General features: G+C 35.9%; 1 protein-coding gene across 2 annotated transcripts in view; it reads right to left on the bottom strand.

Moving 5' to 3' along the window:
* Positions 1-12,992, bottom strand: part of USP37 (ubiquitin specific peptidase 37) — a 73,607-nt gene extending 60,615 nt beyond the window's left edge. Inside the window, exons 1-3 of one of the 2 annotated variants that reach the window (XM_012728584.1) lie at positions 12,910-12,992; positions 8,266-8,361; positions 3,240-3,400 (exon numbers count right to left, since the gene is read on the bottom strand). In XM_012728584.1, the coding sequence (XP_012584038.1) occupies positions 3,240-3,400; positions 8,266-8,320 (216 nt within the window). In that variant the 5' untranslated portion in view covers positions 8,321-8,361; positions 12,910-12,992. Of the gene's footprint in view, positions 1-3,239; positions 3,458-8,265; positions 8,362-12,909 lie in introns of those variants that run through there. The other variant, XM_012728585.1, reaches the window with a different exon arrangement.
* Positions 12,993-13,226: the final 234 nt, after the last annotated feature.

Here is a 13,226-nt window from a genome sequence, read left to right as displayed (position 1 = left end):
TGCTGAGGAGAGCAGTGGGAGGGTCAGGAGAGGTCTGCTGCACCATGTGGTCACCTCCGGGGCAGGCGGGAATCGAACTCATGCACAAGTGGCTTTAGATTCTCAGTGCTGTGCTTTAACCCACTGCACCACCAAGGAGGGCCCTAAGTAGACTTATTAAAACTAACATTCAATCACAAAGATACTGAGTACTATGGGGCTCTTTTAGCTTATTTCTCTGCCTCTACAGACCTAGTTCAATAACTTGTCTTATAACTCTCCCAGGGTTTAATATGTACTAAGAAGCAGAAACTTTCATTTTGGCTGAAATTTTTGTAAGATTAAATTAATAAATCTTACAGCATCTTTATTATCTAAATAATTCCTGCCGGTTAGGCATCCTTACTGTCTAACATTCTCCTTCAGTAGAACCATACAAAGGTTTCCTAAAACTGCTCTCTGACTAGTATAAAGAATAACACTTCATAATTTTTAATTAGAAACAAATTGACATTTACCAATTTACAGAAAGTAAAAAATTTCTCACCAGACTTAATTTATATTAAAAAATTTTAATGACATATTTTTTTAGCTTTAAAGTAGTCTTAAATTCATGTCCTTCCAATGAAATTCTATCACAAAACGCAGTAATTAATTTCAGATATTTTCACTCCAAAATATTTAAACGAACAGATAGAATGCAAAAATAAAATAGAGCATATAAAAACCGCAATTTCATTCAATATACCACTTATTAAAAATGAAATCTAAATTTGAGGATGAAAGTTTGTTCACTAATAAATAAGTGAACAAACTTAGAATAATCTTGAATAATCTGACCACTTCAACAACTGAAAATCTTAGCTAGTTACACAATTTTAGAAATTACCCATCTCAACTCTTTCCCAAAATCCAAACTTTTCTTCTAAAAGCTCCAGTTCTGTTTAACTAATACTTGCTAAACACCAATATTTGAATGCTTCAAACAATTCACCTCTTCCAGAAGTCACACTCTATAATCATGCCTTCTGCTCCTTATCACAGAGGAATGAAAGGAACTTCCATCCACTCAAAAATTTCAAAGTCTCCCCATATTCAACAGTCAAATCTAATGAAGTAAGTGTTCTAGGAGTCCCTTCAAATCTCTCCTTTCTCTTCTTCCTTCACTCACTGTCTTTTTCTTTGCTCAGGATTTTCATTCTCCATCTAAATTCCCACGGTAACCTCTTAAATGCCCTTTTTCTCTCATTATCTCTTGAAATAAAGTAATTTACTAGCCCCCAAATAAATTTCCACTTGAGTTTCTTGGCTCCTTAGGATATAAGCTCCACTTACTATGACAAATGAAGATACTTCAAAATCTAGTACCTATCTAGGTCTTCAGCCTCTAATTCCACTACTTACTCTCTATAGTCCATTTATTTTAAAATAACTTTGTGATTCACTGAGTGTTGATTCATATTGCATGTGTTCATTCATGTATAGAAACCTTCTCCTTATCTCTACTATATTTGACAAACTCCTATTTATCCTCTAAATCCTCAGGGCACAAAACACTCTCCTTTGTATTATTTCAGTGTCTTTGAATTATTTTTACAAGTGAGAATACATTTGATTACTCTTAAGTTTGAAATGAAAGAGGTCTCATTCAGCTCTACATTCTTAGCCCTTAGCAAATATCCACCATAATAATGTATAGGTGGCTAACCAGTGAAATTTGAATGCAAACTAAAACTGACACAGGCTAGAATTATAGGTAGGAATCATTAATGCTCCTAAAGAGCCATGTTTCCTTAAATATTTACTCTGTGATAATTTGGGATCTGTACTGAAAAACTAAATCTCTAATTGGAAAAAATTATTTCATTAAAGATGGGCAATTAGTAGCAATCTATATGTGGCAGAAAGAACTATTCTTTCTACTACCCATGTCACCATTTCCAATCTATTTAAGAATATTTTTGATCACAAAATCATAAACAATTTAATTTTCTAGTTCAAAAACAAAATCAGTAGAAATTTTATCTTCACTTAGATTCTCAAGCGTACTGTTCTATAAATCATTCTCTAGTAGAGTACTATAGTTTAGAATGATTTTACTTCATATAATCTAACAAATGTCAAGTTCTAACATATAGAAAATTTCAGTTAAGACACATTCTACGTTTAACTTATATCAAGATGAGAAGTTCTTGTCTGCACAAAATAGAGTATAGGAATGAAAACAAAATTAGCTATTATTAACAGCAATGGTATAATGAGATCCTCAAAAGATTAGTTAGAAGAACCGTGAATAGTCCCTAAGACATCCTTTGGCAAGATTATTTAATAAGCAGACATTAATCTTTATAAGACTTCAACTCTTCTTAAAAGCTAAATAGCAATGAATTAATCATGTATGTTAATAAAAGGAGTAACTACAGTTACCCTAATGTGCTTTTTTTTTTAATTTAAAAAATTTAGATTTATTTATGTATACAAGAACTGGACTTTAGGCTAGAGGTGTGTGGGTGTGGGGCAGTTTGAAGGGAGACATGAGAGTATTCATCAGACAGAGTAGGGAGCAGTATAGGCAGATCCACTGAAACACACTGCCTAGGGAAGCAGCAGGTGAAGCAGGAGCAGTCTGCTGGTGATACCTTGATAATGTTGAAAATTTAACCCCTGCACCACCAGGAAGTCCCCCTGTAATGTGGTTTTAGCTTAGATAGTACACAAACTCAGCTTCTCTCAACTTCCTTCCATCAAATTTTTTTTTTAAGATTCATTTATTTATGCATACAGAACTGGGGTTTAGGGCCAGAGATGCAGGGGTGGTGAGAGGATTCACCAGAGACAGCATAGGGAACAGAGCGGGCAGAATGAAGAAGTACATTGCAGAGAGGAGCAAAGGGAAAGACAGCAGAAGTCTGCTGGGCCATGTGGGTCACCTCCCTGGCTGGGAATCGAATCGGTGCTGAAGCAGCTGCTGCTAGCTTTGTAGTACTATGCTTTAAACTTGTTGTGCCACTAGAGAAGGCCAATTGATTTTTTTGATAATGGTGATTACTTTCTGTTCTTTATTATAATCATCAATAATGCTTTTAAATAATTTATAATTCATAAAACTATTAAGTTTCCCAAAAAAGTATTAAGTTTCTGAAACTAAAAAGCAAAAAATGGTAATCTAGGAGGGTTACATGATACATACTATGACAGAGAATAGCTACTCACTGAATGATGCTATCCAAGATCTATTCCAAGACAAAAATTGGAAATACCTGAAATATCCTTGGTATTCCTCCAGTATTGTAGTGAACAACTAAACTGATTTTATTCTCTTTCTCCACAATTTCAAAGGACCCTTCTTTCCATTTTGTAATTCCAGTCTGCATACTTCGAATTCTGATAGGACCATGTATCTTCAGAGGAGACATACTTTCTTTAAAAATAAATTACTTCTAGTCAAATTAAAGCAAAAATAGACCTTCACTTGACAGATTCTAGGGAAGAAAAACAAGTTAAAATTTATTAATGATTAAGAGTTTGTAGAGAATATCTAATCATGTTATATGCTTCATGTGAATAAGCCACATTTTTTCTAAGTATACTCAAAACCTTGATAGACTGGATGGCACAGGTAAGAAAGTCAACTAAATTTGTGACATATTCACTAACAATCTAACCACCTTTTATTTTTGCCACCAAGATTCCCTTCTTTTCCAAATGTCCAGTACCTGCGTCTACTAGTGCTTAAATTTTGCATTTTGCACCATTAACAACTATACTACTGCCACTAAACCATGCCAACTGGAAACACTTAAAAACTCCATTCTAAATGTGATTGCTCAATGCAATATAATCAACCTTTACTTTCATCATTAAAGTGCTGAATCTTTCTTTCCTTATGAATGGTTTAGGGTTCTGCATTTCAAATACAAATTAAAGATTTTCTGTCAGTTAAGACCATTTTTTAGACCAGAATTCTCCCAAAACATGAACTTTTATTAGCAAACAACTCCTAATAGAAAGTAGTCTAAACACATCTGCACATATAGACAACATCAAATAAAAATTATAAGAACCATATAATTAGTTTAACCTCCATAATTGTATTTGAAAATCATTTATCCTCTATGGAAAACATTAAAAACATCTCTTCCTAAAGCCATCTACCATTTATATTTAATATTACCATCCTGAAAAGAATATCAATTTTTATCTTAAGTGGAACTCAGTATCCCAAATGACCTTCTAATATATAAAAGTTACACAATGACAGAATGTCTAACTCTTCAAAGTAGTTTTTCAAATGTTAACAAGTAAATAATAATAAAGAATATTACTAAATAGTTGTAATGGGCTATATACATACATGTTCACATATATAGCAATCATCTAAAGCTGCTAAATCAAATTTTACTTATATTATTTCCAAATCTCTAAAAATATTTCCTCAAATATTTTCTTGCTTATAATTTAATATATTAAAAACCACTAAATTTTGCCTATAATTAAACAGCTCAACTGAAAAAGCTAAGAAAAAATAGTATACAAAGGAAAATCATATTATGTCTAGCTATCAGGAACAAGTTCTATCATCAATTACAAATATGTAATTTACCTTTTCTAATCATTAATTTTCAGAATTATGAACAGAGGGAACAGCAAATGTTGCAATAGTGTTCTTGAATTAAATGACACACAGACAAGCAGCTTTCATAGGAATGGAGTTAATGTTTACTTTCTGAATTTATTCCTGTCTGTAATATCTCCTTCACCCAAGATCCAAAAAAATCAAATTAACAGAGGTTATCAACTTAATTGTCTATGGGGCAAGGAGGTGACACAAATGACTTATGCAGGTAAAATACAAATACCTGCTACTCAAATTAAGCAACCTAACTTTGTAGAAAGTGTGAACCTAGCCAATAATTTGTGTCCATAGTTCTTTGCCATTAATAATTTGTTGCTTCATTGTTTAGATAGGCAATTGGGAATTTCTCCACTCTGATTCTCAGAAATTCCAAGAATGTATAGCCACTCTTCTTCCCCAGTTGCGCATACTAGAAACATGAGTTATCATTAATGTCTCTCTTGATTATTGACATTAGATTGGAGATGGTAAGTCAGGATAGACTCCTATCAATTCTACCCCATACACACTCCAGATATCTTTATAAAGAACTACAGATCAAATCAACATCACTATCCTCCTTAAAGTCATTCAACAGCTCCTTACCCCCTCTCAATAAAACAGCCCTTCATGCTTCAGGTCCTGCTTACCTCTTTATCTCCCAAAAGTCCTTCAAATCCAGTCACCTGTATTATTTTTTCATTTCCTTTAAAAAAGTTCTAATGCCTGTAGAAAAAAGAACCCTCTTACACTTGCTGGTGGAATATCAGCTGGTGCAACCACTATAGAAAGCTGTATGGAGAACTCTCAAATTACTAAAAATGGATCCCATATAACCAGCAATTCCACTGCTAGGAAGTTACCCAAAGGACACCTGCACTCCCATGTTTACTATAGCATTATTTACAATAGTCAACCAATGGAAACAACTTAAATGCCCCCAAAACAGATGAATGGATCAAGATGTACACACACAATGGAGCAATCAGAAAGATAAACTCTGCCATTCATAGCAACATGAATGGGCCTGGAAGGGATCATGCTTATTGAAATATATCATAAGGAAAAAGAAAAACATCAGATGGTTTCACCTATAGGAGAAGTACAGGGAAACCAAACAAAGGGTCCAAAAAAAAAAACCATGCAAGTAAATTATAGATATAAGGCAAATAGCAGGGAAGGGAGAGGGAAGAGGGTTCAAAACAGGGGAGGAAAGGACACAAGGGAAAGTTGATAGGTGATATGGGGATGGGAGATTTAGGGGGACTACACCTGAAGGTAAAAATCCTAATGCCACTGTGGTCCCCATGCCTCAAGGATTTTTAGGTATTCTCCCAATCCACCACATTCCCCTTAATTTCTTTCTGGCTGTAAAATCAAGGCTCAGCTTAGAGGTTCTCTTAGATTTAGGAAGTTTTTCCAAGGTACCTTTTGATTTGCTTTCACTTGTTATCCCCACCGAAGACTCTTTAATGCTTCTTTATCCTCCTGTTTTATACTCTGCTTACTTCTAGAAGAGCATTTATCACTTTGCATTATAAACTATTTACCTCTGTCTCTAGACTTTGCAAATTGAAAACAGGCAAATGATCTTTAATCTTTGCATTTCCCCCTAGGCCAGTGTCTGATACACAAAAAAACAAACTCATTATTCAAAAACAGTGAACAAACAAGTGCTATTCATTTTACTGAATTTGATGTTAAAATATACAACAGCAGATACAGGAACCATAAATCCCTTTTATGTGGATCATATAAGGTTATACTTACTTTGATCTCTACAAGCGTACCACTATGTACTGTATTATAACTCATCTTTTGAACACTGCATATAAGTTTTTTCTATGTACACTTGAACTTCACTACAAGCAGGATTATGTTAACATTCAATGGGAGAAAAATCATTAATGAACAAAAATATGGTATTATCATTACATCTACATTGTTAGCAACACTTGATAGAGTAAAACAAAAACATCAGTGAACATCTCTAAATTGGGATTCATATATTCACTGTTCAATGTATTAACATAAACTCCATTTTAAATGTATATTTTTAAAGATTTATTTATTAATACACACAGAACTGGGGTACAGGCCAAAGGTGCAGGGACGGTGAAAGGATTCACCAGAGACAGAGTGGGGTGCAGAACAGGCAGATCGAAGTACACTACTGAGGGAGCAGTGGGCAGGTCAGGAGAGCTCTGCCACACCATGTGGGACACCTCCCTGGCCAGGGATCGAACTTGTGAAGTGGCTGCTTCTAGCGTCATAGGGCTGTGCTTAAATCCACTGCGCCACCAGGGAAGGCCCATAACAAACTCCATTTTAAATTGTATCTTTTGTCAAATTCCCTCATATTTCTTAACATGTCATTCTGGGTTAGAGTGCCAAATAAATACAAAAATGATACAAACTCCATTATACCAAAAATAAAGGTCACCAACCTTGAATCTCTCTAACAATAACACTTATTTTAAAAAATGACAAATTTAACAAAATTGAATATGAAGATTTCAAAGTTCACCAAAGTATATGACAAACAAATAATATGATTGTTTACTTCCATTTCCAAATAATTCTCTATATAACACATCTGTACAAAGCCTCTATAACATTTAGATATAATTCTTAAATATTTGGTGAAAGTTAGGTTAAGTGTATAAAATTTTACTTCAGATATTGTATATTTTAACCATTTCTATAAGTAATTTCTAAGGTCAAAAGAGACTAAAATATGCAGGATATAAAGTTGACAGAACCAATAAAACTTTTGCTTAATGCTGCACTTTAGTCCATTAACTGCTCTTACAGTAAATGAACTAACTCCATATAGTTCTGTATATCAAATTATCAGGGTTTGCCCCACTTGGTTAAGAAAAAAAATAATAGTTTCTTTTTTAGTATGTATCAAGATATAGTAACAGTTAAACCTTCTATGAACTTAAGGACTCAGACAAGGTTTCTTTGAATTATATAATGTTAATTTGCTATCAAAGCATTATTAAGAAGACAAAAGAATTGGCCTCCCTGATGGCACAGTGGGTTAAAGCACAGTACTGAGAATCTAAAGCTGCTTCCGCATGAGTTCAATTCCCGCCTGCCCCGGAGGTGACCACATGGTGTGGCAGACCTCTCCTGACCCGCCTGCTGCTCCCCTCAGCAGTGTACTTCATCGATCTGCCTGTTCTGTTCCCCACTCTGTCTCTGGTGAAGCCTTTCACCGCCCCTGAGCCTCTGGCCTGTACCCCAGTTCTGTATGCACAAATAAATAAATCTTAAAAAAAAAAAAAGACAAAAGAATTAAAAACTAATTATTCCTTAAGTACCTCTAAAGATATGCCCCTTTCTCTAAATTTCATCGCAATCATTAAAATTACTATTCAATTTTGAGTATTCTCTGAAAGTTCAAAGAATGTTCACAAAAATGCTTCTACACCTTATGCAGTTATTTAAATGCTCTTATTTTAGAAATTACATTGAAAACATCTTTACCCAGAGAACATTCTGTGATAAAGAAAACATGCTAAAGCATAAAACTGTTAGCACAAAGTAAAAAGAAAAACCACTGTCAATTTTTGTCAGGTTGCACTCTCTTGGAAACAGTCAGAACAAAAACATTACTTACTTTCCAGTGACTTAATGAAAAACTCTATGTAATAACAATTCACCTTTATTCTGATCCGTGTGCCAAAGGCATTGGACTCTTCCGAGCGAACTGCTCATATTCTGCAGCTATGCCAGTTTTTCTGAAGCCATCAACTCAGCTGAAGAAAACATAAGTGTGCCTTTTTTAAATCATCCAATTTACAAAATTAAAGCTTGTAAATAAATCATCACTTATACAACAAAGATTAATCCTTTGATTTAAAAAAAAACCACAAACCATCTTTTGTAAACATTTAAAATATAATGTTTCTCTCTTGCTCTGTCAAAAGAACTTCAGGTGATGTATCTCTTGTACAAAATGAGTGTCCTGGAAGAACATGCACTTTAATCAATTTGTACCACAGTTTATTTATCACTGCTACATTTTGAAACAAAGAAAACAGAGAAAGAGTGTATCTTTTGTTGACTTTATAAACATTGTTACACAATGATGTCTTAGGGCTTAAAATTTCACTTCCATAATGTGTGAATACAAATCCCAAAAGATGGGTCAACTATGAATTCTTACTTTTCTTCAAAATGAACCTTATGAATTTATTTCTAAAATTCAGGTTTCTCTAATACTCATCTTTCCCTGAAGTTCCACCCAAACAACTCATTACTTCTTTAGTGCTTTTATATAACTTTGAACCTACTTGTTAACTCAGTAAAAATCACCGAGCTACTCTAACTTGGTGGTGGTGGTGGGGACACAAGCGCGAAGATGATACTGTCTACGCCCTTATGAAGAGCTCTAGACTTCCCTACATTTGTTCTTTCACCATCATTCACACAAAGTATCTTAACATCAGCTTTAACCTCATCACTCTCACTTATCAACAACCCAGTCCCTTCATAGCTATTACTCTAATTCTGAAACTCATTAAGTTGCCATTACTCCTACCTACCATTTATTATACAGGAACACATTTTTGCACATTTATCCATTTAAATTTCACAACAATACTAAGAGAGAGGGGTAATTATTATCTCTATTTTACAGACAAGGAAACTGAAGTTTAGTAAGATTAATTTATCCATGGCTACAGTGTCAATAAGAAAATCAAACTAAGCCTAACAACAAAACCCACTTTTTTCTTGAGTTTTAATGATTCCTCACCTAGTTTACATAACTATAATTCTGGGCGTACAACTTCACGCCTTTATATGCGTACAAGACTTACTACACACTCTCCAGCAACTCTCCTGTGCCGAAACCTCTTCACTATTTTTCCTCCCTCCCACAACCTGCCTGGTAACCAGTATATTTTTCACATTATCTAAGAATTATTTTTGTCATTTTGCCAGTTTTTAAACTACTACCATACTACATTATTATCGATGACTTGATTTAATCACTTTCAATCTCTATTAGTTCAGGATTTTTCCACCAAATGAATCCTTTACTCCATAGTACCTTCTACAGAGCTACTTTTACTTATTTCAACTTAAGAACGAACTAGTTGTCTCCATAACTTTCTACCCTAAAGTGGAGATGGGGGGATCCAGGGAAGAAACCTGTATTATCTTCACTTGTAACAGTACTTAGTAAGTGCTAATACTAGCGACTGATACTAATTTCTGTCCAAATATTTTAAAAGATTTATTTTATTGTTGTAAGAATAATATAAGATCTACAAACTTAACATATTTTGAGTATCTAGTAGTGTCATTATACTTACATTATTGTACAATATTTATTCATCTTGGTCAAACTAAAAGTTTCAAACATTTTTAATAGCTCATCACTACCTATAATATAGATTCAATACTTCTCTGTGTGTGCCATTCACTTCCTTTTTTTTTATTTTCAACCCAAATCTTGTTTCACATACACAAATTATTAAATTTTAAAGTTCTTCTAAATCCACTACCAACAACTTACTTACAGGTGATTTTCCTTTATTTTTGGAAGTCACATCCTCACTGGTCTGAGTTTAAAACCTGTTATTAAACCAAGAAACCACTCTGATTTATAGAGGCTTTTTTCTCCTAAAGAGATTCATAAAACAAGTACAACAATAAAAGTATTGTTGTTGCTGAAAATAAAGGAAAAGCTGACCTAGTAAAGTTTATCTCCAATTCAACAAGCGTAGTATATCAATGAATTTATGACACAAGAGTGCCATAAATCCAAAGCTGGAAAACCCTTTACTTTTTTCTTCTGTGTACTTTGTAGAATTAAAAGGTAGAATTATCAGATGACAAGAGTATCAGTATAATGGAGCTTCCAAGAGCGCTGACGATTCTTATACGCAGTCTCCAGTGTATTCATTACAAACTCTTAAGAAGTAGAAATAATTACTAGTTTATATTCTATTAGGAAGCAGATTTTAGATAAGACAAGTAAATATATAATTACCAGCTACAAAAAATTATATAATGAAAGATTTTAAAAGGGTACCTGATGTAAGACTTGGGTGACAGAGAGTAAAGAGCATTGAGAAAAGGCTTACTTGAGAAATACCACTTATGCTTGAATCTGAAGAATGAGTTAACTGAGGGATGGTCATGCTGAAACAATGCTGGCAAGTCAAGTTGCATGTGCAAAGTGATATGATGTTGCTTCCTTATGATGGAAAATAAACTGGTATGACTAAGTAAATGATGAGGCCAGGGAAATAGAATCAGGTTATGCAGGGTCTTGTAGGCCACAGTAAAGATTTTAAATTTTACCTATACAAATACAGTTAGTGATGTGAAATTCACTGAGGGATTTTAAACAGAGAAATAAGTCACCAATGAATAAACAAGTGATATGGTTTGTTTGGGTTTAGAGAAGAGAGTGAAAGGAACAAGAATAGAAGAAAACAAGGCAACCAGACAACAGAGCATTAAAATGATTCCACCATTTGTTTAACTTGGTTGTCTCAGTTAATCCTCATAACAATGATATAAGGTGATTATCTTACAAATGTGAATACAGGGAATTGGTGACATTAAGTCTATTGAGAAAGGATTGTGCCTTAAGCTAGAGAAATGATACTAAAGATGAGCAGAAAGATTGAAGGCATACATTGGAAGAGAATCCACCTTGAAAAGGATATGGTGCATGGGATGAAGAAGCAGTCAAGACTGGTATTCAAAAATCTTGTAAATGTATATAAATGGCATGGCACTGAATGAAATGGGATACTGGAGGAGAAAGAATTTGGTATAGAGAAAAAATTAAGACTGATTATATTTGAAATTCCTAAAAACATCAAGTTGAAATGTCAAATAGTTGGTTATTTAGATCTTGAACTGAAAACAAAGGGAACAGGATGGAAATAAAAATTCTTAAGTCATCAATTTATAAATGGAATTTAAAGCTTTGGGCAAAAGGTAAAAGTAGAAAAACAAGACCTAATACTGAATCCAGACATTCCACTTATTCTGTCAAAAGTCTCTATAAATGATTAATGTCACCAGGTTTTTCAGCCCTCATTCAACTTTACCTTTCTGCAAAATTCAATGCTTCCTATTACTTTTTTGTTGTTGTTGTTGCCTCTTTTACAAGCCTTGTCCTCCTCTATCCAGTTGTTAAAATAATCAAGAATCGGGCCCTCCCTGGAGGCACAACGGGTTAAAGCACAGCACAGAGAAGCTAAAGCCAGTCCAGCAAGAGTTCGATCCCTGCCTTCCTGCCTAGGTGATCCACATGGTGCTATCCACATGGCGCGGCAGACCTCTCCTGACCTGCCCGCTGCTCCCCTCAGCAGTGTACTTCATCTGTCAGCCTGTTCTGCTCCCCACTCTGTCTCTGGTGAATCCCCTCACCACCCCTGCACCTCTGACCTGTATCCCACCTCTGTATGCATAAATCTTAAAAATAAAAATTATCAAGTATCCTTCAATGCTACATCCTAGGTCCCCCTTCTTCTCTTCTCCAGCACTGTACTCTTCGGACAATATAACCTACTTCCATAGCTTCAATCACTAGCAACCAAACAAATTATATATAAACGTTTACCTATATTTCCACCCCAGAACTCTCCTTTAGAGGAGAGCTCCATTCTACTAGATACAAAACCCACTTCAAATGTTCTTAAGGTATCTCTTCCAGCTAAGACCTGTCAGTCCTAAAAAAAAGTGTTTACTCAGGGTTAGAATTTTGAAAAAATTACTAGAAAACCATTACAGGTCAATGCTCCAGGACACAGGATTATGCCATTAATTATCATTTCCTTTCATGGATCATGACCTAAAGTGGGTAAACCTGACAACCTTATTGATGATTAGAAATGGGAAGCAACCAGATGCACGACAAAAATACAACTCGTGCCTCTTGGAGCAGTTAGGAAAAAGAAAGTGAAGAATGGTCAGAAGAGGAAAAGAATATCATGTCCAGGGCCTGATGGATGTATGGCAACGGAAGTCACCTGTATACACAGCAGGCCTCGCTAAGGGGCGAGTGGAGGACGATGACAGCCCTCTGCGAAAAGGGGCCACATTTGGTTGCGGAGGGAGCGAGTAACATTAAAGACCAGTAAAAGATGAGCGAAAGCCTGGGGGGAAACCCAAGGAGGGTACCTGCACGGACAGGGCAGCGTCGAGGGGCTGGGGGCAGGCTGAGCACAGTGGGGCGAACTCTAGAAGAGTGAGCACCGAGTGGGCGGACCGCACGGGGCGGGGTGGGGGGGCTAGGGAAAACGGCTCAGTTGAGAAGCTCGCCGGGCCCGCCTTACCTGTACTTGTGGGTCCGGGGCTCCCGACTGGCCTGCCGGAAGCACCGAGTCCGCGCGGAGGGGAGGAGCCCGGGATAGGAAAGGAAGGGACACCCAGCACGTAGGAGCGAGACCACTCGCTCCCCCGTCAGGGAGGGCGGCTGATGGCGGGAACTGTGACCACACGCAAACACGCACGCACGCACGCACACTCGACGCCAGACCACACTAGGCGCGTGCGCGCTAGATTGCAAACTCCGCCTCTCTTACGCCCTCGCCCCGCCCCTCCACTGAACGAAGTCTAACCAAGATAGCCCCGCCCCGTCCGGGAAATAGTA

Source organism: Condylura cristata, unplaced genomic scaffold (assembly GCF_000260355.1).
Source record: "Condylura cristata isolate star-nosed mole 26May11 unplaced genomic scaffold, ConCri1.0 scaffold00002, whole genome shotgun sequence".
NCBI classification, from domain to species: domain Eukaryota; kingdom Metazoa; phylum Chordata; class Mammalia; order Eulipotyphla; family Talpidae; genus Condylura; species Condylura cristata.
The sequence above is the reverse complement of the archived record's forward strand: the minus strand, read 5'-3'. Positions and strand labels throughout refer to the sequence as shown.